Source organism: Neofelis nebulosa, chromosome 2, assembly GCF_028018385.1.
Source record: "Neofelis nebulosa isolate mNeoNeb1 chromosome 2, mNeoNeb1.pri, whole genome shotgun sequence".
In the NCBI taxonomy this organism is placed as follows: Eukaryota; Metazoa; Chordata; class Mammalia; order Carnivora; family Felidae; genus Neofelis; species Neofelis nebulosa.
The window spans coordinates 180,059,531-180,086,232 of NC_080783.1; the positions used below are offsets into that span (position 1 = coordinate 180,059,531).

General features: G+C 37.1%; 1 protein-coding gene across 15 annotated transcripts in view; it reads left to right on the forward strand.

Annotated features, from left to right (window-relative positions):
- The window catches only part of TUT4 (terminal uridylyl transferase 4), a 136,956-nt gene extending 111,329 nt beyond the window's left edge, over positions 1–25,627 (forward strand). For 7 of the 15 annotated variants that reach the window (XM_058717382.1, XM_058717372.1, XM_058717384.1 and 4 more), the window contains 10 exons: positions 3,575–3,652; positions 3,787–3,964; positions 4,227–4,274; positions 4,364–4,446; positions 11,777–11,892; positions 12,813–13,036; positions 13,791–13,891; positions 16,887–17,334; positions 22,122–22,280; positions 23,730–24,379. In XM_058717382.1, the coding sequence (XP_058573365.1) occupies positions 3,575–3,652; positions 3,787–3,964; positions 4,227–4,274; positions 4,364–4,446; positions 11,777–11,892; positions 12,813–13,036; positions 13,791–13,891; positions 16,887–17,334; positions 22,122–22,280; positions 23,730–23,818 (1,524 nt within the window). In that variant the 3' untranslated portion in view covers positions 23,819–24,379. Of the gene's footprint in view, positions 1–3,574; positions 3,653–3,786; positions 3,965–4,226; positions 4,275–4,363; positions 4,447–11,776; positions 11,893–12,812; positions 13,037–13,790; positions 13,892–16,886; positions 17,335–22,121; positions 22,281–23,640; positions 24,380–25,048 lie in introns of those variants that run through there. The other 8 variants (XM_058717381.1, XM_058717387.1, XM_058717373.1 and 5 more) reach the window with 7 other exon arrangements.
- Positions 25,628–26,702: the final 1,075 nt, after the last annotated feature.

Genomic DNA, 26,702 nt, shown 5'->3' on the forward strand with positions numbered 1-26,702 from the left:
TTTTATTATCATCATCATCATTTTTTTAATGATTTTTAAATATTATTACTGGGAAAATATAGGCAGGACTATAGTAGCCAACTTCAAGAACTTTCCCATTATCTGCATAACAGTGCTTGATGAAATGAGAGGCAGTCCATGGAATGTTTTCCATCATAATGAGCTCTGTTTGTGGGGGGCTTTGTGATACATATGAACTGATGATATATGGATTTTGCTTCTGGCATTTTTGCTTGTCATATGGGACCCCATTGTCCATTCTTGGCATCATTTAAGTATTGGTCATTGGCATCGATCAACTTTTAAGGGTAAGGATATGTTTAATGAAGATGATGATCTTTGACTCCATTTGTAATTGAACCTAGACTTGAAGTGACTGGGTATAAGTAATGTTCTGCTAAGTGTATTTTTCATGGTTAACAGTACAAAGTTATGTAGGTCAAAAGGAGCTTTCCCAAGAGAATGGTTTTGCTGTATTCTAGAAAATCATCGTAAGTAAAGTACATTTTCATATAAAAATGCTAAAAAAGAATTAGGGAGTGTTTTCACACTTGATACTATGAACCACTATGTTTTCTTAGCTTATATCAGCTTAAAAATTGCCATTGAATGGATGAATCTTGAGGGCAGTATGTTAAGTAAGATAAAACAGTCGGAGAAATATTGTGTGATTCCACTTATGTGAGGTAGTCAAATCCAAAGAGATGGAAAGTGGAATGGTGGTTTTCAGGGGCTAGGAGAGAGAGGAAGAGGGAATTATTGTTTAATAGTTTCAGTGTTTCATTTCTTTTCAGTGTTTCATGAAAAGAATTCTGTGGATGGATGATGGTGATGGTGTACAACAATGTGAGTGTGCTTAATGCCACTGAACTGTACACTTATAAAATTTATATCATAATCATTTGTTATGTGTATTTGTTATGTGTACACATAACATATCATTATGTTATGTGTAAAAAAATTGCAATTTAAATATCGCAGTAGAGGGGCACCTGGGTGGCTCAGTTGGTTAAGCATCTGACTTTGGTTCAGGTCATGATCTCATGGCCGGTGCGTTTGAATCCCCACATCGGGCTCTGTGCTGGCGGCTCAGAGCCTGGAACCTGCTTTGGAATCTGTGTCTCCCTCTTTCTCTACCCCTTCCCTGCTCGTTCTCTCTCTCTCTCTCTCTCTCTGTCTCTGTCTCTCAAACAAAAATTAAATATAGCAGTAGACACTAAAATACTACAATTAAATATAAAAGTAAATATGGAAAACATACAGGGTCACTCCTTGTACAAATATGATTGAGATGTGTCATGGAGTTTTAGAGGGAGTACTGAAGAAAATGATGGTGTTGAGAGAGAGAAAGAGAAGAGAGAAATGGAAAGAGTAAGTGTGTGCGTGTGTAAGAGAAAGGGAGGATAGAATTAATGCTTTTTCTAAGGGCTAAAAGAGTGGAAAGTTAGAAAATGAAATATGAGAGCTCATAAAAAAAAATTGGCAAATCAGTGATTAAACACCTTCCAAGGCCCACTCCCCAGGGTCCACTTCCTGTGTTAATCAGCCACTATAGTTGAGTTTGGATCACGGTGGTTACTCAGAAATAAGAATTATATCAAAAAGAATCAAGGTCTAAAGTGGTAGCTTGTATTATTTTCCATGTAATATCTATAATAGTATCCATAAGGGTAAAATAATCTATAAGGGTAAAATATTACACTTTGGCTCCTTTGAAGCCTTCATTTCTTTTTTCAGGGCAAGATCCCATATCTTTTGTTTTAGATATCAATATCTGTAATTGCCAGGCTCTCCGTTGTTTGTTTTATGAAGTGTCAGAATTTATGGTAGATAAGTGGTAACTGTATTTAAGTTACATATAAATAAAAAGCAACTTATTAGCTTAAGTTTCTGGAAACTTGATCACTTTATGAACATGCTTTCAGAGTAAATATATTCATTCAACAAACATGTATTAAGTATTCTCTATATGGCAGGCTGTGATGTAGTAGGAATTTTGGCTCCAGTGGAAAGTTACAGTTTTTGCCTACAAGGAACATAAAGCTGAGAGTGAGATTAGATGGGCCAGACATGTTAATTTTGTAAATCACTGTACCATCTAAAATGGAAGGGGTGATGAGGTAGGACCACCTTATCTGATGGTTTTGAAGTATTTTCTGGTAAGCTCTGGGGACTCATTAGTGTACATGTGAGAAGTGAGATAAGGAAAAATGGGGTATGTTTCCTGTACTCCGGCTTCTATCAGAGTACCTCTGCTTTTTATCTGTTTTACCTATTAAGCTTCCAGGAAGGTTGCATTTTAGGAGAAGTTTCTACAGCTTAAGAGGAAAAGAAAAAAGGAAACAACTGACCTAATTAATCTAATCTCTCATTTTCATTGAGAATACCTAAGGGTTTAAGAGGATAATTGTCTTATCTGGAATCACTACTTGGCAGGACTAAGACTAGAAATGAAGTCTGCTGACTGTGAACCTGTTGCAACTTTCTACTTTATTGCATCTTTTTTAAAAAAAAAATCTCATGGGATACTTTTCTTCTAGTAAAGTAGCATTACTCACCGCCCCCTTCCTCTCCTTGGTCGGGACAGTGAATTATTATGCATAATTAATCATGAAGCTTTTGTGGGCACATGGGTGGCTCAGTCAGTTAAGTGTTGGACCCTTTGTTTCAGCTCAGGTCATGATCTCACAGTTTGTGAGTTCAAGCGCTGCATCAGGCTCTGTGCTGGCAATGTGGAGCCTATTTGGGATTCTCTGTCTCCCTCTCTGTCTCTGCCCCTCCCCTACTTGTGCTGTCTCTGTCTGTCTCAAAAATAAAATAAAGCCTTAAAAAAAAACATGTTTAAAAAAAATATCAGGGACACCTGGGTGGCTCAGTCAGTTGGGCGTCCGACTTAGGCTCAGGTCATGATCTTGTGGTTTGTGGGTTCAAACCCCACATTGGGCTCTGTGCTGACAGCTCAGAGCCTGGAGCCTGCTTCGGATTCTGTGTCTCCCTCTGTCCCTCCCCCACTCATGCTCCGTTTCTTTCTGTCTCAGAAATAAATAAACATAAAAAATTTTTTTTTATCATGAAGATTTTACAATTTTTATGAAGATGTCAGGGAAATCTACCTAATTTTCTCTCTAAAGAAATCAATGCCCAGGGACTTTTCAGCTTCATCTGACACAGATAACTGATTAAAAGTACTAGACCCCTTCCCCAAAACAATCAGTTCCATTGATTTCTTTTGGGTGTACATATCAATATGTGTTTCTGCATCTATGATCCTTTGATGAAAATTCGGTTTTCATTGTTTTTTTCTTTAGTTTTACTTCCTTATTTTTCGGCTAGATGTGTTTGGACAGGCCAAATAGATAACATCAAATGTGTCAATTTGGAGAGTCTCATGCTTTGACCTTCCAGATACATTTTATTCATTAATAACTTGGCATCAAATTATACTATCCTGACATGTTCCTTTTGGAAGAAGTATTTCAATGTGTCTTTTATAGCTACATTCTGAAATGATTTGAGAATACTTAGGCTTTTGGGTTGGATGACTTGAAATCTGATAATAAAATTGTTTTTGCAGATCTTTGATGGAAAACAGATTCCACAGCGAATGGTTGATGGATGGAATGCATTTTTCTTTGATAAAACAGAAGAGCTGGTAATTTTTTCATAACCTTTATGTTACAGAATGCTCACTGATACATGTTAGGATTTGAATAATTTAATAATTTTACTTGGGGTCCATATTTTGGGTAGGTATTGACATCTCTCTCTCTTTGTTCTCACTTATAGAAAAAGCGTTTACCTTCACTTGGAAAGAATACAGAAACGTTAGGAGAGCTTTGGTTGGGACTGCTTCGCTTTTATACTGAAGAGTTTGATTTCAAGGAATATGTAATTAGCATTCGGCAGAAAAAGCTGTTGACAACTTTTGAGAAGCAGTGGACATCCAAATGCATTGCAATTGAAGGTAATCATTTAACTGATATTACCTGAGGAACAAAATAAAACAAAACAAAAAGCTAGAGTTTCATTTGGGAAGGAAATTGAGGGGAGAACTAAAACACATTAGAATTTGGAAGATTCTTCCTCTTTTAATCTATAATTTTTAAAAGAATAATTTGCTGATTTGAATGGTCTGAGTTATATAGTATTAGACTCTAGTTATGGCTCCTAAGTTTATGTTATAGTGAACATAATTTTTAATTAAAAAATAAATATTTCTTTTCTAGATCCTTTTGACTTGAATCATAACCTTGGTGCTGGAGTTTCTAGGAAAAGTAAGTTTGAAATATAGAAATCTCCTGTTTTTAAACCTGTCTTATACATTAAGGTCTGCATCTTTATTATTTTCTTCTTTTTTCAATAGTGACCAATTTTATCATGAAGGCATTTATCAATGGAAGGAAACTTTTCGGTACCCCCTTTTATCCACTCATTGGCAGAGAAGCTGTAAGTTTACATAATTTGAATTCTGAATATTTTTTCTTATAAGAGCTGTTCTTTGTAATACAGGAAGCCTTATCCTGTTTTCAAGTTGGTGTTAGGAATAGGGGAAAGAGATGATTATAAGCTCCCTGTATTGTTTTTTTATTATACTTGTCATAGTCCATAATGAGATACCTATTTGCTAAATGTTGTGTATTTGTTTAATCTGTTAAATTTTGTCTCCCTCATTAGACTGTAGCTCCATGAAGACAGGTCTCTTCACTGTCATACCTCTAGTACCTATCGTAGTGCCTGGCACATAGGATGTATCAGATAAGCATTTGTTGAATGAGTGAGGGTAGATATTCAAGAGTCAGTATCCTTAAAGTTTGAATTTTTTTTTAATGTGTTTTAAAAACACCTTTTTTTTTTTTTTTTTTTAATTTTTTTTCAACGTTTTTTATTTATTTTTGGGACAGAGAGAGACAGAGCATGAACGGGGGAGGGGCAGAGAGAGAGGGAGACACAGAATCGGAAACAGGCTCCAGGCTCCGAGCCATCAGCGAGCCTGACGCGGGGCTCGAACTCACGGACCGCGAGATCGTGACCTGGCTGAAGTCGGACGCTTAAGCGACTGCGCCACCCAGGCGCCCATAAAAACACCTTTTTTAATGTTTATCTTCGAGCGAGAGAAGGAGAGAGAATGCTCGAATGGAGGAGGGGTGGAGAGAGAGGGAGATACAGAATCTGAAACAGGCCCTAGGCTCCAAGCTGTCAGCACAGAGCCTGATATGGGGCTTGAACTCACGAACCTATGATCTCATGACCTGAACCAAAGTTGGATGCTTAACCGACTGAGCCACCCAGGTGCCCCTTTAAATCCTGAATTTGAATTGCTGCCTACTGCCCCTCTTCCATCTCTAGAAGTCTGTTTTTTTTAATGTTTATATATTTATTTTGAGAGAGAACAGGGGAGGGACAGAGAGAGAAGGAGAGAGAGAGAGAGTGTCCTAAGCAGGCTCTGCCACTGTCAGTGCAGAGCCTAACTCAGGGCTCGATCTCACAAACCTTGAGATCATGACCTGAGCCAAAATCAGGAGTTGGGTGCTTAACTCACTGAGCTACCTAGGTGCCCCTTATCCCTTGAAATCTAAATGAAAATACAAACAGAGAGGACAGCACCAAAGAAATACTTTATTATTTGCTGAGGCTTCTGCCCTAATTTTGGTGTAGCCCTGGTAAGCTGAATTTGATGGCATGGAACTGAGAGGATTCCTTTTACCTGAACTGGGTGGCATAGTGTTTCCCATTCTTCTTGGTCTCATTCTGTTTTTTTGCTTGCTTTCTAATGGGAGGAGGTCTAAGTTTCACAGAAACTTCCAAGAGAAGCAATCTCAAGAGAGAAGAAACTGTGTCTCTACTATTGCCTAATTAATATCCTCAATCTTGTTCAGTCCAATTTCCACTCTCTTTTTTTGGGATATAGGGTAAGAAAAGTAGAAAAGTCTAGAGCTTTATTCCCTTGGAGCATTTTTTTTTCCTACCTTTTGGGGGGTGATAATAATTATAATGGAGAGAAATAACAGTAAAATTTGAAATGACACAAAAGTTGTATAAGAACAAAAATGTCAAACAAACGGAAAATCCAACAATAATTTTACTAACATACTCATTAAAATAGCAATAAGTAAAGAGCACAGTCAGATCAGAACAAATCTGATGATGCACTTAAAACATTTTACCTGAAAATTGTGGGAATTCCAATTGTTAGTGTGTGTATTATATATACATGCATGTGTTCCATAGAACCTAGCAGTTTCATGTGTCAGACTTTTTAGTAGAATATTAAATTAGAATACTTAGTAAACTGGAAATGTGCTAACTTTAGTCTACGAATATAAGATTTTAGTAACTCATAATAACTCAGTATGTTATAAGCAGTTCTAACAGATATCAGTCTTTGGTCTTGAATATCATTTGGTATAAAAGCCAAATATCGGTTTGGGGCCTATCAGAAGTCTGGGCCTGTGAGTTGGCTAACCGTTTTTTGATCGAATTTTTCCTTTTTAAAAGTTGATATATAGTATTCTATGGCTTGTGTATTCTAGTCTGTTCTCCTTTAACAGGCATTTAGATTGTTTTCATTATATCAGTGTTACAACTGATGCTATTAAAAAATACCCTTGTTAAATAGTCTTTCATGCTTATACTTGCCATAGTAAAATTTATTCTTTCAATGCATATTTATTGAATTCCTACTTGTACTGATTTCTCTGCTATGTACTGACAAGGCTTATAAGTATACAAAATAGATGTGTTTCATTCTTACACTAATGAAAATGAAGACAAGTATATTTTCTATTCATCTTTTTCACTTACGTATTCCCACTTCAACTATTCTACATCATCAGGTCCTTTACTATACTGACCCATTTTCTCCCATTATGTCAGCTATCTTCTGTCTTCATTTTTCTTCCTATTCAAGTTAGATTTCCTGGTCTATTCTCTTGCATATACTTTCTTTATTTTTCCTTCTTTTTTTTTTTTTAAAAAAACTTAAATTTTAGTTAACATATAGTGCAAATGTTGGTTTCAGGAGTAGAATTTAGTGATTCATCACTTACATATGCTTATCACAACAAGTGCCCTCCTGAATATCCATCACCCATCTAGCCCATTTCTCACCCACCTTCCTCCATCAATCCTCAGTTTGTTCTTTATTATTAAGAGTCTCTTATGGTTTGTTTCCCTTTCTCATCTCCCCTCATTTTTATATGTTCATCTGTTCTGTTTCTTAAATTCCATGTATGGGTGAAATCATATGGTATTTGTCTTTCTCTGACTTATTTCACTTTGCATAATGCATTCTAGCTCCATCCACATTACAGGTGGCAAGATTTCATTCATTCTGATGGCTGAGTAATATTCCATTGTATGTATGTATGTGTGTGTGTGTGTATACACACACACACACACCCCACATCTTTATCTATTCATCAGTTGATGGACATTTGGGCTTTCTCCATATGTCCATATCTCCATTTGGGCTATTGTTGACAGTGCTGTGCCATATACTTTCATTAATTAAAAAAAATTGTTTTTTTATTTGAGAGAGCAAGAGAAAGCATGTGCAAGCAAGGGGGAGAGAGAGAATCTCAAGCAGGCTCCATGCTCAGGGAAGAGCCTGACACAGGGCTCAATCCCACAACCCTGGGATCATGACCTGAGCCAAAATCAAGAGTTGGACACTCAGTTGACTGAGCCACCTAGGTGCCCCAATGTGGCCTACATTTTCAATTCCTTTGCACCATTGTCCTCTTTTGCACCGTTTTTTTCGTTTTTGTTTATTTTTTTGTTTTGTTTTGTTAAGAGAGAGCACAGGCAAGGGAAGAGGGGTAGAGGGAGAGAGAGAATCTCAAGCAGGCTCCATGCTCAGGGAAGAGCCTGACATGGGGCTCAGTCCCAAACCTGGAATCATGACCTGAGCCAAAAGCAAGAGTTGAACGCTCAACTGACTGAGCTACCCAGGCCTTCCTTTCTTTCGCACTCTTATGTGTTCAGCCTTACATGAATTCACTCATCCACCATCTGTCTGTGCTTGGGCAGCTAAGCACTATGGAAAAAAGTCATAAAGCTAGGTGGTTTTATTTATATAGTACAACTATAAATTAATGTTTACTGGCCTAAATTAGACTTTCAGTACCATGTGACATTCTTACTACATTAAAAAAAATTTTTTTTTAATGTTTATTTATTTTTCAGAGAGAGAGAGTGACAGAGCATGAGCAGGGAAGGGACAGAGAGAGAGGGAATCACAGAATCCAAGGCAGGCTCTAGGCTCTGAGCTGTTAGCACAGAGCCCGATGCGCAGCTTGAACTCACAGACTGCAAGATCACGACCTGAGCCAAAGTTGGACATTTAACCAACTGAACCATCCAGGCGCCCCTACATTTTTTTAAAGTATATTTATTTATTTTGAGACAGTGGGAGGGGCAGAGAGAGAGGGATGGATAATCCCAAGCAGGCTCTGCAGTGGTAGTGCAGAGCCTGATGCGGGGCTCGATCCCATTACCATGAGATCATGAACTGAGCCGAAACCAAGAGTTAGACACTTAACTGAGCCACCCAGTTGCTCCTCTTATTACATTTCTTTAGTTACCTATATCTCCTATTTGATAAAAACGAATTCAGGTCTTATTTTACTCAAAATTCAATACCTGTTGTGTTTTGTCCACCCTTTCACCTCTGCCCTTCTTATGCTTAGAAGTTTTCCCTCAGAGACAAAGATAGTATCAGACCAATATTCCTTCAAGTTTCTGTAAATCTATAAATCTGCCTGCATCTGCAGATACATTTTTTTTTAAATGTTCATTTATTTTTGAGAGAGAGAGAGCACAAACAGGGGAGGGGCAGAGAGAGAGGGGAACAGAGGGGCTCTGTTATGATAGCAGCAAGCCCTATATGGGGCTTGAACTCAACCAACCATGAGATCATGACCTGAACTGAAGTCAGACATTCAACTGACTGAGCCATCCAGGTGCCCCACAGATACATTTTCTTTATCAGAGACTAGTCCTTCATTTGCATTCTAGTTCCATTTGTTAGTCCCTTTACCTTGAATCTTTAGTCTCTTCATCTGTGAAAAACATTTCAAAGATGAAATACATAAAACATAGTTACAGATTAGCATTAAGAGATGAGCATTTACTATTGATTTTAATGATAGGGAACACTAATTTTGAACCTCAGGCAAAATGTCTCCCCCAGAAAGAATTACTTTCTTCAATTAGTAAACTTCTATTACAAAAAAAACAAAAAGCTCCGTTATTAGTAGTAGTATATTTTGAAATTCTTCAATAAAAATTTAGTGGAAATTTGCTTTCTCTCTTGTTAAGAGAGAAGGTACATAATACCTTCAATTTTGTCACAACACCTAAAATATTTACTCGCTGGTACAGGAAAAGTTTGCTGACCCTCAGGTGTAAGCCACCTTAACTGGGATCGGGGAATGGAGCAACGTGGATTAGAGATTCAGGAATAAAGTGGTTACAACTGGTGATTAATTAAAGGTGATGGGTGAAGGAGACCAAGTTCAGGATGATTCCTAGGTTTCTGCATTAAGCAACTGGGTGAACTGACATAGGCTTTCATTTTGTCTTGGAAGAAAATATGATGATGAAGATTTTAATTAGGGACATTGGTTTCATCAATAATAACTGAAGAATTCTTTTATCTGTTTTTTAAAATGCAGCTTTATTGATATAATTCATACACTCTATAATTCACTGATATACAGTGAACAGTTAATTCACTGGTTTATAGTTTATTCACAGGATTGTGCAGCCTTCACCACAATCCAATTTAGAACATTCTGTTTTTCTCTCAAGGAAACCCCTATCCCCACTCCTGTTTTTACTCCTACCCCTCAAAACCATCAATCTATTTTTTTTGTCTCTGTAGATTTGACTGTGTGGACATTTTGTATGAATGGAATCATATGTGGAGCCTTTTGTGACTGGCTTCTTTCATTTGGGCTAATGTTCTCAGGGTTTGTTCATGTATCAGTACTTCATTCCTTTTTATGGTTGAATGGTATTCCATTATATGGATATATCAGATTTTATTTATTCATCACCTGTGTTGGACATTTGAGTTGTTTCTACTTCTTGGATATTATGAGTAATGCTGTGAATATTTGTGCACAAATTTTCATGCAGATGTATGTTTTCTTTTGGTTATATATCTAACAGAATTGCTGGGTCATTTTGATAAATTTATTTTTAACTTCCTGAGGTGCTGCAAAACTTTTTTTTTTTAATGTTTTATTTATTTTTGAAAGAGAGAGACAGAGTATGAGCAGGGGAGGGTCAGAGAGAGAGGGAGACACAGAATCTGAAGAAGGCTGCGGGCTGTGAGCTGTCAGCACAGAGCCCGACGCGGGGCTCAAACTCGTGAACCATGAGGTCATGACCTGAGCCAAAGTCGGACGCTCAACTGACTGAGCACTACCCAGGCGCCCTGCTGCCAAACTTTTTTAAAGTAGCTGTGTTATTTTATATTCCCACTAGCAATATATGTGGGTTCCATTTCATCCACATCCATTTTCTTTTTATGATAGCCATCCTAGTAAATGTGTCTCTTTTATATCTGACTTTAGATAGGTTTGAAGATTGCTGTATGGACATATTCTCTTGCCTTCCAGAGATGTGGGTACTGTTAGGACATACTAGTCTTTGTGATACTGCAAAACAAAACTGAGCTAAAGCTTAGAAGAATAAGCCAGGTGCTAGGATGAAGGAAAAATGATTTGGGAAAATGATTTGCTTCGTATTGGTTCTCTACCTTCTCTTTAGGTATACCCTGCTTGCATAATAAATGTTACATGTTCTTGAGATGTTATAAGAAAATCCAATCATATTTTAAATAAACCAGAGGATTGCTTTATTTGCATAGAGCTTTTTGTAAAGAGCATAGTTTTTTTCTAGAAGTAGCCTGGTAAGGCAGAAAATATGAGATTTGTAGTCAGACAGACTTAGCTTTAAATCCTGCTTACTTATCAGCTTTTTTTACTTTGGGCAAATGACTTGAACTCTCTGAGCCTCCATTTCCTCATCTATAAAATGAGGATTAAAATAGTATCTATTTTAGGGACACCTGGGTGGCTTAGTCAGTTGAACTCCTGACTTTGGTTCAGGTCATCATCCCGCAGTTCATGAGTTCAAGCACCACGTCAGGTTCACTGCTGTCAGCCTGTCAGTGCAGATCCCGCTTCAGATCCTCTGTCCCTCTCTCTGCCCCTCCTCCACTTGTGCTCTCTCAAAAATAAATTTGGAAAATACTATCTACTTTATTGAAATATTATGGAAAGATGCCACAAATGAATGAGGAAATAATGTGGATATAAAGTGATTAGTACTGTTTGCAGCTGTGATATTGATGATAATTTTTAATCTTATTTTCGTATCATGATTTTAGTTATCGTGAAATATTTGTTGATATTTATTTCCTTTTTTAAAGTTTATTTATTTTGAGAGAGAGAGAGAGAGAGAGAGAGAGAGAGAGAGAGAGAGTGTGTGTGTGTGTGTGTGTGTGTGTGTGTGTGTGTGTGTGTAGGGGAGAGGCAGAGAACTAGAGAGAATCCCAAGCACTGTCCATATCGAGCCTGATACAGGGCTTGATCTTACGACCATGAGATCATGACCTGACCCAAGATCAAGAGTCAGATGCTTTACTGACTGAGCCACCCAAGTGGCTATTCCCTTTTTTTAAAACCACTTTTACATCTTGGTCTTATTTCCATTTGGATTCCAAAATTCATAGTTTTTTTCTAGCAAACTTTTATTTTCTCCCTAGGAGTACTTCTTTGATTCCAGAGTATTAACAGATGGAGAACTGGCTCCCAATGACCGATGCTGTCGTGTGTGTGGAAAAATAGGCCACTACATGAAAGACTGCCCTAAAAGGAGAAGGTTGGCAAAATGATTATATATTGACATTACAGGGAAAATAAATGTGAGGCCAATTGTAGCTATAACTGTGTTCATATATGTTTAAGTGAGAAAGTTCAGGGCTTAAATTGGACGTTGGGTAAATGTATATTGGAGTGGAATTTTGTTAATAGAGTGAGATTTATTTGTGGTACAATGGTATCTTAAAATACTCGTTTGTTCATTTATTCATTAATTCATTGTGGCTTTGTGTTTCTTTCTTTTTTTTTAAATTGAAGAAGGATTTATTGATACCTTCTTTATTGGAAACTGTGCTAGGAGTCAAGAAAAAAAAGAGACATGGGGTTCTCACCTCACAGTAATGCAAACCAATAATTATAATATATAATTAACTAAATCTTTGAGGTATCTACTGTGAGGTATACCTATATAATACATACTTTGAGGAATATTTATTCTCTCTACCCCCTGAGGATATATTTATGAAATATACTTTCCTGTATTTAATAGGCCAAGAAAATCCCTTCTGTAGGAATCAAGTCCTGCCTAATATAAAGATCTTAGAACTTGTCAGACAGAATGAACTCCTAGGTTGCATCAGTGCTATTTACTGATTGTTAAATGAGAAGATGCTTTCTCTAAGCGTCTACTTCTTACTCGGTAAAATGGAGTTAATAAATACCAGCCTCTGTTTGATTGTTATAAGATTAAAATTCAATACTAAAAATTTTTTCTAATTTGATAATGTATTATAAAACTACTAGAATACCCAGTTGCTGCCATATGAGTAGATGTGCTTTAAATATGAGTTCTTTTGCCTTAAAAAAGATGCATGAAACCATGAGCATGTTAATCCCTTTATTGTGAGACTCTTGTATAGTTTAGTTTGTTCTGTGATTCACTCAGTTTACAAGTCCCTAGCCCCACATTATTGGTATCAGCAGTTTACTGTTTAGACTAAAGAAGAAAGACAGTGAAGAAGAGAAGGATGGGAATGAAGAGGAGAAAGACTCCCGAGATCTTCTTGATCCCCGAGACCTCCATGACACTCGGGAGTTTAGAGACCCCAGAGACCTCAGATGCTTCATATGTGGAGATGCTGGACATGTACGAAGGGAGTGCCCAGAGGTCAAGCTGGCCCGTCAGAGGAATAGCAGTGTGGCTGGTAAATAGAACAAGACAAAAATAGTTTCTGGTAGAAATAAGGTCATTTGTTTGATAACATTTTTAATGTATTTATTGTTTTGAAAGAGAGATAGTATATGTGTGCACGAGCAGGGAGAGGAAGAGAGAATATCTTAATCAGGCTCCACGCCCAGGGTGGAGACAGACTCAGGGCTTGCTCTCACAACGTGAGATCATGATCTGAGCTGAAAGCAAGAGTTGGTTGCTTAACTGACTGAGCCACCCAGGTGCCCTGCAGAAGGTATTTTCTGAAATATATTGTCTCCTTTAGAAAAGCAGTATTTGTCTTTTTGTCCTTCTTTCTATTCCCAGTTTTTTTTTTTTTTAAGTTTATTTATTTTTGAGACAGAAGAGTGTGTGCATGCACACGTGTACACTTGGGAGAGGGACAGAGAGGGAGATAAAGAATCCCAAGTAGGCTCTGTGCTGTCAGCACGGAGCCTGATGCGGGACTCAAACTCATGAACCTCATCATGACCTGAACCGAAATCAAGAGTCGGAAGCTTAATCAGCTTAGCCACCCAGGTGTCCTCCTCAGCATATTTATTTAGTGATTTACAAGATTAAAAATGACTTTAATGAAAATGTTGTTACAAGTCCTTCACATGCATAATCATAGTTTAAAAGTTGATAAAATCTAATATTTGAGACTCTTTAACAGAGAAAGGGAGTTTATTGTCGTTTCTCTGCTGTTTTCTTTATCTGTTGATTTTCTTTCTGATGTCTTCTCTTAGCAGCCCAGTTGGTCCGCAACCTCGTAAATGCCCAACAAGTGGCTGGTTCAGCCCAGCAACAGGGTGATCAGTCCGTAAGGACTAGACAGTCCTCAGAATGTGTAAGTACTGAACCTGCAAATGGATTAGTCTTGGCAAGAAGATAGTACTATCTTTGATGGGTGATAGGGTTGATCTGTCACACTTCAAATACAATCATCCAGATTACTTGGTGCTTTGTAGTGGTATTCTTGCTAGTCACCTGAGGTGGAATGAGCATTACTTTTGGAGTGATGTATATCTGGGTTTGTATCTATGGGCAAGCTACTTAACTTCAGTGACTCTGCCTTCTTATTTGTAAAGTAAGATAACAACAACTAATGTGTTTGTTGGTAGATTAAAATAAGGTAATGACTTTGAGGTTATAGGCTTTGCCTAGTGGAAAAATATCAGCAACATTTATAAAAATAGACACAAAAATTGAGATGTGTTGGGGTTTAATACTGTTAAGGCAGTACATGCATGGTATTGCACTTGCTTGAAGCTTTTATGTGTCTTCTCATAGCTAATTTGAATACCTAGTGAAATATATCCTGTGAAAGCAGAATATTGAATTAGAGTTCAGATTCACAAGTTTCATATTTGCTGAGTTGCTTTTTACCTTTATGTAAATCTGTATTCATCTTGCACTTCTTAAATTAATTAATTCAATACCAGTCGAATGTTTGTTTACTCTAAATGTGACATTATGTTTTGGTTTGTCACACTTAATCCTTTGGGCGGCCATGTGAAGTGGAAGGTGTTAGTATGATCAAATTTTACAAATTGGGAAGCTGAGAATAAGAGAAACTAAAAGATTCAAACCTAGGTCTGTGTAGCTTCAAAGCTGTTAACTATTAAACATGCTAAATCTGATATCTGTGTTTTAGAAAAAAATCTTTAAGAATTTTTTTAAGGTTTATTTATTTTGAGAGAGACATAGAATGAGCAGGAGAGGGGCAGAGAGAGAGAGATTGATTGATTCTCAAGCAGGCTCTGCAGACAGTGCAGAGCCTCATGCAGGGCTCAGACTCACAAAAGGTGAGATCATGACCTGACCCGAAACCGGGAGTCGGAGGCTTAACTGAGCCACCCAGGCACCCACTAGAAAAAAATTCCAAGAGTATATGAAGATCAATATAGGGAGAGATTGGGAACATTAAGCAGCCCACTATCCTCACCTATAGTATTTGCGTACCTACTATGGGTCTGACATTTTCATAAATGTTACATAACAGCAGTAATATTAGCTAATATTGTTGAGTGCTATGTACTGTATATATGCTTTTTTCTATTTCTTCCTGTAAAATATTAGAAAAGTACAGAAAATAATAAACATTCATGTAGTACCACCAGACTTTAATAAGTCTTAACATTTTGTTATCTTTGATTTATTAAAAAATTACCCATAGTCAACAATCCCTATGCATTCGTATTGGATCTTAAAACCTTCCTACCATCCCTTCCTAGCTACTAAAATGTATCTACTATCCTTAATTTGGTGTTTATATTTCCACATGTATTTTAATTAAACTACACAAAAACCTATGAGGTAGATTCAGTTCATTATTTATACATTACAGGTAAAAAAACCAGATTTAAGTTTTTTGCCTGAGGTCAAAACACACTTGTAAATTGAACTTGAACCCTCAGGCTCTGTCTTCAAAACCTATGCTCTAACCACTTTCCTGTGCTGCTTCTACTTCTACCCTTTGCTTCTAACACTCACTTTTCTGTTACCTGATATTTGGATAAGAGCCTAATGGACACTGCTGTTCTGATGTCTCACAAAGCACTTTAACTTCAAAATGTCTGGAATGTAACATTTTTCTCCAAATCCCTAGACTGGCCTCTTCTTGCTCCTGTGTTCTCCATCTCATTGAATGATCCTATTCTCTGGTTTCCAGAACTGCTCCTCTCCCTCAATTCACACATCCAAATCAGTCACCCAATCCTGTTGTTTCTACCTATAAAAAAGAGCTCACAGCCATTTGTTTCCCTGTCCCTATTTTGTAGCCTAGCTTACCATCATCTCAGGACTATTTATTGTAGCAGCCTTTTAATCAGTCTCATTAGTGTTTTTTCCCCCCTAATATTTTCTGTTTCATTCCTGTTAAGCCAGAATAATTTTTCTAAAACACATATTGATGGTGTTCCTGACCCACTTAAAACCCTTTGGTCATTTTCCAGTGCCCTCAGGATAAAGTCTTAACTACAAGGGGTGTAGTACCCTTCATTATCTTGCCCCTCATTGGTTCTTCAACCTCAAATCTGCCGTTCCCCTGCCTTTGTACTCCAGTAATATTAAACTTATTTCACAATCCCATTACTTAAAAAAGCCAGGTGTTCATGAGCCTAAAGACCCTTCAGTCATGTTGTTTTCTCTGCTCAAAACACTCTTTCCTTCCCCTTATCCCTATTCTCTTTTATCAGACTGAGTTCTATTACCCTTGAGTCTCAGCTTCCTTTGGGAAGCTCTCCTTGATTTCCACTTTCATTCATCTTTCTCTCTTCCCAAGTACTTTTAGGTGTTCCTGCTTTGGGATTTCCTTATACACTATACATTATACATTCTTTATCACAGTAATCATTTTAATTTATTTGGATTGCTTGTGTAATCTTAATGTGCTCTTCTTCTTTTTCCCCATAAACTTTAAGTTCCATGAGGGCATATATGTTAGTGTTGTATTTTTAACACCTAAAACAATGCCCAGACGTAATCAACACTTGTTGAGGGACTGAATCAAAGTGGCTGTGAGATATTTAGGTATAAGTTTCTAGTTACAGTTGGAAATGTGGGTTCTGCATGACAGGAATGACGTCTGGGGTCTTTTTTCTTTGGATAGTAAAAGGGTTTATAGGGTAGTACATATGTCAGAGAGGGTTTGAGGATCTTGAAGAAAATTCTATTTTCATGTAAAATGAGGCTCTATTATTGTTTATTATACACATTATAGAGTTCTGTTTATAATGTTCTAATGAAATAACTCCATAATTTTGTATTTTGATTATCTCTGCTTTTATAATAGTAAGATGTTTTAAAATTAATTTTAAAATGTTATCTTTTTCTCTTTGCAGTCTGATTCACCATCGTATTCTCCTCAGCCCCAACCATTTCCACAGAACTCATCCCAGTCAGCTGCCATTACCCAGTCTCCATCCCAGCCAGGATCCCAACCCAAGCTTGGCCCACCTCAGCAGGGAGCCCAGCCCCCACATCAGGTCCAGATGCCTATGTATAACTTTCCCCAGTCACCACCAGCTCAGTATTCTCCCATGCACAATATGGGACTGTTGCCAATGCACCCTCTCCAGATCCCTGCCCCGTCCTGGCCTATTCACGGCCCAGTGATCCACTCTGCACCAGGCAGTGCCCCCAGCAATATTGGCCTGAACGATCCCAGCATCATCTTTGCACAGCCTGCTGCCAGACCTGTGGCGATCCCTAATTCCTCTCATGATGGACACTGGCCTCGTACTGTGGCTCCAAATTCCCTGGTGAACAATGGTACAGTGGGAAATTCGGGTAACCCTTCCTTTTCTTCTTTTGTATATGTCTGTAGAAAGGTTGGGTGGTTGGTTTTATTGGTTGAACTGGGGGAAATAAAAGTGAGGAAATATTTACAGAGGGGCAAGTATAGGATTAGATACAGTATATGGGCTATGGATTCAGACTGCCTAGATTTGAATCCTAGCTCTGCCATTTATTATGTGGGATTAGGCAGTTGCTTAATCTCTTTATGCATTGATTTCATCTGTAAAATAAGGATATTAATAGCATCTAACTCACAGGGATGTTGTGAATATTAAATGAGGTGATATACATAAATGTCACTTATTTTATTTTATTATATATATAATTTTTAATATATGAAATTTATTGTCAAATTGGTTTCCATACAACACCCAGTGCTCATCCCAAAAGATGCCCTCTTCAATACCCATCACCTACCCTCCCTCCCACCCCCCCATCAACCCTCAGTTTGTTCTCAATTTTTAAGAGTCAACTTTATGATTATTTTAAAGTTTCACTGCAATCCTGCTTGGTGCATTACTAGCACTCATTTTATAATTTAGGAAATTGTAGGGTTAAGTAACTTACTATCATGCTCTTGTAATTAATCATAGTAGATCCAAGTTTTAGATCAATTTCTTTCTTTAAAACTTTGTTCTTTGCCCTAGTAAGAAACAATTCTTACTAATAAGTAAGGAGCAATTCTTTAAAAAGCTATTACTAGCACTTTGTAGCATTAAAAACTACTAGTTTTTTCTGATATGTAAGTAATACATTTTCATTATAGAACATTTGAAAAATAAAAGATAATCCATAATCTTAATTCCTAGACATAATTGCCAAGTAATACTTAGGTGTGTTACCATCCATTTTTTAAATATTTGCATAATTAAAAATACATATACCATAAATCTTGTTTAATATTCAACGTTTTAGTTGATTATATTTTTATTTTAAAAACTTTTTTGAAATGTACACAGAAGGAGGGAGTTTTAAAGTAGGACGAGCACCCTGTTACCCAGCTTTTAACAGTTACCAATATTTGCTATTCTTTGACCCCTTTACCTCATTTAAAAAATTCTTTTGGCTTTACTATTTAATCAAATCTCAGACATTGGATCAAATTTCCTTATAAACCTGTTTGTATCTCTTTAAAAAAAAAATATCATAAGACCATTACCATACCCCGTATCACCTAATACCTGTTCATTTTTATTCTTTTTCTAAAATTACTGTTATTGTTGATTTATTTGAATCAGGATTCAAACAAAGCCCTTACATTATAAGTGTATGCTTATTTTATTTCTTAAGTCTCCTTTAATATGTAATACTTTCTCTTCACTATTTTTCCCCCATATAAACTGTTTATTAAAGAAACTGTAGAACTTCTTATATTCTGATGTTGGCTGAATTGTATCTTTGTGGCATTATTTAACATGTACCTCTGTCCCCATATTTCCTATAAATTGGAAGTTAGGTCCAGAAGCTGGATTAGATTCAGGTTATTTTTGTTGGCAAGAATTTATCTCTTGATTGGTCCTGTATGTTTCTTGTTCCCTCACTTCAAAAAGAACTTACTCTCGCTGTTCCTCTTTTAGTGATCTAAGATTGATCAATGAGTTAGGTGATATCAGTGTGTTCTGTCCATTATGAAGCGTCCCATTAATTTTTACATAATAGTTTTAGCTGTTACTGATAATTATTTCTGATAATTGCTATTTTACTAGGGGTTGTAAAATGATCATTTTCTATTTACTGCTTGTGATTCTTCTATAAAGAACTTTTTCTTATTAACTACTTGATTATCCTGAAATATAGGAAAAGACTAAAAGCTTGATTCTTTCCCTTATCAATTTTCACAAGTATTTTAGTACTTTTTATACAAAAATATGCTATTGCTTAGAGTACCATGATGGAAGAAGTACCTCTGCTCTCTTTTGGAACAATACATATAATGTATTTTGCTGAGCAGAAATGTCAAAGTATGGGAACTCATTCAGATTTCCAAGATCAAAGGATATGTGGCATATATGACCATTCTTTTTTTTTTTTTTAATTTATTTTGAGAGAGAATGAGTGCAAATGGGGAGGGGCACAGAGAGGGGGAGAGAGAGGGAGAAAAAGACTCCCAAGCAGGCTCTGAACTGTCAGCACATAGCCCAGTGTGGTGCTGGAAACCTACAAGCTGCAAGATCATAACCTAAGCTGAAATCAAGAGTCACATGCTTAACGGGCTGAGCCACCTAGCACCTAGGCACCCCATACATCTTCATTCTAATGTGATCTCTGTTTCTGTCATTCAACAAATGTTTATTGTATATATGCTATGACATGTACCATGATAGTCACTGGGTTATATAATGAACACAGACCCAGTGTCTTGCCCTTTGATACAATGGCTCAGTTTTTACAGTTTTATTCCTCCCAGTACCACCACTAGTTGATCTCTGTCAGTCATAATGAACTAATTAATTAACATCCTAGGAACATACTGTATTATCTCTTACCCGTAAATGTTTACTAAAGTTGTTCCTTCTGCCTGGAAAAATCCTCTCCCTATCTCTCCTTCTTACTCTCACCTCCTTTTGCTTTGCTCCAAAGCTTGGGTGACTCATTCATCTTCCATTTTTAAATTTAGCTCACTTTCTAACAGGAACCCCTCTTGTTGATTTTGTCCTCCAATTGTGCTAGGTATCCTTTTTCTTTTCCATGTTTCCTTAATATCTATATCTTTATACTTGTCTTATGAAATTGCCAGTTTACTTGTTTGCATAAACCATTAGGCTGAACTTCTAAAGGCCGTGAATTGTTTCTTCTCTATCATTGTCTCCATCGTGTCCAATATAGTGCTGGATGTATGGTAGATACATTATTCATATGATATATTATTTTTATTATATAATGATTACTCAGTAAATGTTATATTGTTATATGTGGAATGGATTTACAACTCCTAGTTAATATTACAGCTAAAATTACTAATTTGTTGAAAATGGAAGGATTGGGTGAGAATATATTATGAAAATATTTAGTTGTGAAAAATGGCCGAGGGAGATTGGAATATATCCTAAGAAATACCCTTTGATGTCAAAACACATTTCTCAGTTGGTCAAGACCTTAATATATATACCCAGTCTCATTTAAAGCAAAAAATATACCCTGTAGCTTCAGTTCTTTAATTTTTTTTCTTTAACGTTTATTTATTTTTGAGACAGAGAGAGACAGAGCATGGACGGGGGAGGGTCAGAGAGAGGGAGACACAGAATCGGAAACAGGCTCCAGGCTCTGAGCTGTCAGCACAGAGCCCGACGCGGGGCTCGAACTCACGGACCGCGAGATCATGACCTGAGCCGAAGTCGGCCGCTCAACTGACTGAGCCACCCAGGCGCCCCTGTAGCTTCAGTTCTTAATTGTAACTTGGTTTTATGAACTTTCAGCAAAGCAGCTGCTTTGTTTTTCTGCTTACCTCCTGAGAAGACTGAGTTTGTTAAGAGTATGGCTAGTATGGGTTTTAGTTTTCTGGCTGTGTACTCCTCCCTATCTGGTACCTCTTAATTTGAGTCTGCTAGGAAGTTTAGTGAATGAGGGGAGTGTCTTTCAGATTATTTCCTGCCACATTGTGACTCTGGATGAGAAAAGCCACCAGAAATGATGCAAAAGATTTAGGAGTAATTACTTAGGAGTAATTTGAAAAGATGCACTTTGAAAGATGTACTCACATCTTAAAGGGAAGTAGATTGTGGGGGTGGTTTGCCATAGAATGGATAGCACTCCTATTTTTTGAGTCTCTACTTACATACCACAACTTGTGCAAACTACATTGTTTTTGTTATCTGATTTAATCCTCACAACAGCCAGAGGTGCATAATTGAACTTTAGTAATTTTTGGAACTGGGATTTGAACTTTGACCTGGTTGGCTCCAAAGCCCAAGTTCTCAACCATTATACCGCAGTGCTTCAGTTTCTAATAGAATTGCCTTTTGAACCATGATACAGTTGTTTCTAGGATAGTGGCATTGTCTTTAGGAAAAAGTGGAAGCTCCTTAATGATGTACTAAAGTTCTTTAAAATGTAAATCCTACCTTATCCATCCAGCCTTTTTTTCTTTCATTGCCTCCTTTTACTCCTTAGTGGTACTGCTGATTGTTTTTGCAGCTTCCCAAACTTGCTGTACTGTCCTGTTTCCTGGCTATTGTACTTGTTATTCCTTCTGTTTAAAATGCCCTCTTTGCCCCGTTTTGCCTAACAATTCCTTGTGCTTTAAAATTTAGTTTAGTCAATCATCTTAGGAAAACCTTCTCTAGCCTTGAACCAAATAGGTTAGCCCCCTCTTTATTTTTCATTATTATTATTATTTTTAATATTTATTTTGAGAGAGAGAGTGCCCAAGCAAGCAGGGGAGGGACAGAGAGAGAGGAGAGAGAGAATCCCAAGCAGGCTCCACACTGTCAGCACAGAGCCCGACGCAAGGCTTGAACTCGCAAACCAAACCCAGGCTGAAACCAAGAGTCAGTCGCTTAACCAGCTGAGTCACCCAGGCACCCTAGTTCCCTCTTTAGAGCACCTTCCACCAATCTCTTATAGCAATGACTACTTATTATTGTATCTCTACCTTTTATATGTCTCTTTTATGAGTAATTTGAGCACAGTGTTTGATTCTTAAAAAAATTAGTATCCTCTGCATTTAGCATTGTTCTTGTCCAGTGGTAGGTACTCAATAAATCTTTGTGGAATGAAGGAATATTTAAATGAACAAACTGATATTTTAAGTATGTCTTTCCTGTCTTGTTGAAATGCAGAGCCAGGCTTTCCAGGACTAAATCCTCCAATTCCTTGGGAACATGCACCACGTCCCCATTTCCCTCTTGTCCCAGCTTCGTGGCCTTATGGTTTGCATCAAAACTTCATGCATCAGGGAAATGCCAGATTTCAGCCCAACAAACCGTTCTATACTCAAGGTACCGTTGTTTACAAATTCATTAAGAGGCTGGGTGGGTTTTGTTCTGGGACAAAGGTGGCTTTGTGAAGGCCAGGAACCAGGAGTGAGATTTTATGCATTCAGTAAACATTTTATTGAGAGCATACTGTGTGTCACACTGTGCTAGGTGCTTGTTCAGGCAAGAATTAAGGTAAACCTGTACACTTAGAAGAGCCAGACATGTAAAATAGACAAGGATAGGAACTTAGAAGGAGTCAGTTAAATGTTATCCTAGCAGAGTTTATAGGAGATATGGACACCAAGGATCAAATCACACAAGATTTTGACATTTGAATTAGACTGTGAAAGAGATACAGGATTTGTTTTTCCTAGAGATTTGTTAGAGATTATAGGGGAAGAGTATTCTTAGCTGAGGGAATATATATGTAAAGTTGAGGAGTTTTGCCTGGCATAGTGAGGAAAAAAGAAGAGAAAATAATACGACTAGAGGATGAAGTGGATGGGAAAGATGTGTACATGATGAGGCTAGAGAAGGTAGGCTGAGGCTATATTATGAAAAACTTTTTGGACTCTGTTTAGTAAGTAGTATGGATTTAATAGAAGTTTTTGAGTTGAATAGTGACATAGTCAAAATTTGTTTAGTTGAACTTGAATGACATTAGAATTCATTTATTCTGTTAGTGCTGACATACCAATAAAAGTTTGATCTAAGTAATGAATATTACAAACTAAGGAGAACTTGTCACATTTTATCTAGCCTACTTGCCTCGAAGGTATTTCAATTCTAATAGGGAATGTCTGAGTCTGGCCCTCAGCTCTTCGTTAACCTATGAATTAAAAAACTAGAGTCAGTTACTTACGACACTTAAACTAGGAGTTCAAGAAATTAAAGAAAGGCACTCAAGAAATGCTGACTGAATTAAATGGTAACTTTAAGGGGAAACCCCTGGTACAAGTTTTAGGCTTGATTCATTTAAGCCTTTGTAAACTATCCGTGTATTGCTGGGGCATCCCTCTATTATAGAATGGCAGAACATTGACTGTGGCGGACTTAATCTTCTGAGTAAAGAACTAAGGTTGAAAAAAGTTATTAATCATATAAGGGCTTGGTGGGCTGGTGGGATGGTTGGGGGGAGTCTGAAATTCTTCCCTGGTGAATTTGTTGCCTTTGGTACCTCCCCTTCATCTCTCTTTTCTTTCACATACCCATGTTTCCCTGCTCTCCTCTTCTTTCTCCTGCAAAATGTTTTTACATGCTTTATCTCCTCTTTACTATATAAATAGAAAAAAAGAGAACTAGCTACAAGTTATTAATTCTAAGGGTTGTCAGATATATAGGCACAAGCCTTTCAGTTTCCTGTCTGTGTTGTGTCCAACAGACAGATGTGCCACCCGTCGGTGTAGAGAGCGTTGTCCCCACCCACCAAGAGGAAACGTGTCGGAGTAATGCGAGTCCATTTTCTTTCAGCTGGTCTACCGATGCACAGCAACCAGCCAATCCTGCTGTCTCAAGGGTATCCGTACCTCAATGTCAGTTACATTCAGCAGAAAAAGTGACATTTAATGGAAAGCAAAACAAATCAGGTCCTGATTTAAAATTTTAACACGTTTAGATAGCTTATTTAAATTCTAAGACTGTTTTTAAAGACTGTATTATTTGTATATAAATATGAACTATAGTTTTTACTAGTATCACCAAATTGAGTGATACAAATTTCATCTATTTTATTACCCTATTTTTAAGGGAATTTTATGTTTTGTTTAATCTTGATGAATTGTATAAAGAGAGAATTTAAAAAATTACATTCTTTATTTTCTATTAGCTGTATTCATACTTTGGTTGCTTCAGACTTTATATATATTGTTCTTAAGAATTAGGAAAAACTTTCATGTGTTTTAAATTTGTCACTTCTCTTCTTTACAGAACCTTGTAGTGCCAAAAACTTTTTAAAAGCTGAAAAAAAAAAAAATAAAATAAAACTACAACGTGAAGATTCAGAATTTTTTCTTTTACATTCTTGTATATTGAAAATATTCAAAATTGAACAGAAAGTTGCTTTTGTCTGTATTTGAAGTAATTCTATTTTAAGTTAATAAATCTTTTTGACAAGCGTCAAATTTGGTTAATTCATATGGTTGTTTAGATCATGGAGATATGTAACAATTTAGAGATTTGTTTTACTCTCAGTGAATGGAGCATTCTAAATTACAGACTTAGAGAACCAAGAATCTTTTTTAATGTCCTTTATTTTACTGGATCTTCACAACACCCATATGAAGTTGATAGAGACATATACTGTCTTCATGTCTGTTCATCATTGAGAAAACAGAGGTGCAAAACGATAAAGTGAATTCCAAGGTAGCACACTTCTATGTTGGAAAGAGAATGGAAACAGATCTTTTGAAGAAGAGTTTTTAAACACTGAGACTGATACTGGCAATTTGAGTGGAGGGAAGAGATTTCTTACTTACTGAGGTACTAGTATGTGCCAGACTATCCATTCTGAGTTCTGTTACTACCTGGAATGCACACTTGCCAGGATGGTGTTTACCAATAATGGTTGTGGTAACTGATTATAGTTGAAATTAAACTTGTGTTGTTAGTAGTATTTTAGCTCTTTTTGGTACTATCCATTGAGCTGAGGTCATTTTGTCTAAACCTCCCAATTACATATTTGACAGGGATTTTGGACTAAATGATCCTATAGATTTATTTGGAAATCTGCAGAATAAGTAAATACAAATGTATTTTAAGGACAGTGTATTATCTTTGTTCTGCTTCCTCAGATATGCATTACTTAAATAGGAGACTCTGGGCTTTTGCCATATTTTCCAACTTGGAAGATGCTTGAAATCTATTGCAGGAGGTTGAGGGCTTTCCTGCCATATTTACAGCCCTGAAAAGGTATTTATTAAATGTTAAGATCAGGTCTATTTACTGTAAGTTCTTCATATTAAAACTTCAGTATCTCTCAGAATCCTACTAAATGGTGGAGTTTGTTCATTTGTTCTGTTAATGAGATAGCTGGCCCAGTGTATGTTTTTGTTAAAATATAGGCATACCTCGGAGATGTTGCAGATTAGGTCCCAGATCACTGCAATAAAGCGAGTATCGCATTAAAGTGAGTCAAATGCCTTTTTTGATTTCCCAGTGCATGTAAGTTACGTTTACACTTATCCTGTAGTTGATTTAAGTGTACAGTAGCTTGTTGAAAATGTACATGCCTTAATTTTATTGCTAAAATATGTTAACCGTCAGCTGAAATTCAGTGAGTCATAATCTTTTTGCTGGTGGAGGGTCTTGACTTGAGTGCTGACTGATCAGGTGGTTGTTGCTGAAGGTTGAGTTGGCTGTAACAATTTCTTTTCTTTTTTTTTTTTTTTTTTTTAATTTTTTTTAACGTTTATTTATTTTTGAGACAGAGAGACACAGAGCATGAACGGGGGAGGGTCAGAGAGAGAGAGAGGGAGACACAGAATCGGAAGCAGGCTCCAGGCCCTGAGCCATCAGCCCAGAGCCCGACGCGGGGCTCGAACTCACGGGGACCGTGAGATCGTGACCTGAGCTGAAGTCGGAGGCTTAACAGACTGAGCCACCCAGGCGCCCCTGTAACAATTTCTTAAAATAAGACAAAAATGTAGTTTTGCCACATAGATTGATTTTTTCCTTTCACTTGAACACGTAGATGCCACTGTAGGGTTCTAAATTAGCCTAATTTCAATATTATGTCTCAGGGAAAAGGGAAGCCCAAGGGGAGAGAGAGAGATGAGGAAATGGCTGATTGGTAGAGCAGTCAGAACACACGCATTTATTAAGTTTGCTATCTTATATGGGCATGGTTTGTGACACCCAAAACCATGGCACAGATCACCGTGATATATACAATAATACAAAACTTTGAAATATTGTGAGAATTACCAAAATGTGATAGAGACGCAAAGTCATCAAATGCTATCAGAAAAAAAGGCACCAATAGACTTGCTCCATGCAGGGTTGCCATAAATCCTCAATTGGTCAAAACAAAACAAAACAAAAAACCTCAGGATCTTTGAGGGGCAGTAAGTGAAGTGCAGTAAAACGAGGTATGCCTATATGACTTGGAACATTGGTGTTTTTGTTTTTGTTTTTTAATGTTTTTAGTTTTGAGGAAGAGAGAGTGAGAGCAAGTGGGGGAGGAGCAGAGAGAGGGGGAGACAGAGGATCTGAAGTAGGCTCTGCGATGACAGCAGAGTCCAATGTGAGGCTCAAACTCGTGAACTGTGAGATTATGACCTGAGCTGAAGTCAGATGATACTTAATTGACTGAGCCACCTAGACACTCAGCATTCAGGTTTTTTTTAAATAGCGTTCATGTATTTAATCTTTTTTCAAGTCTTGGAGAACAGATGATGAGGTGTGTAAAGTGTTCATTTTTACTGTTCTTTTGTATTTATTTGAAAC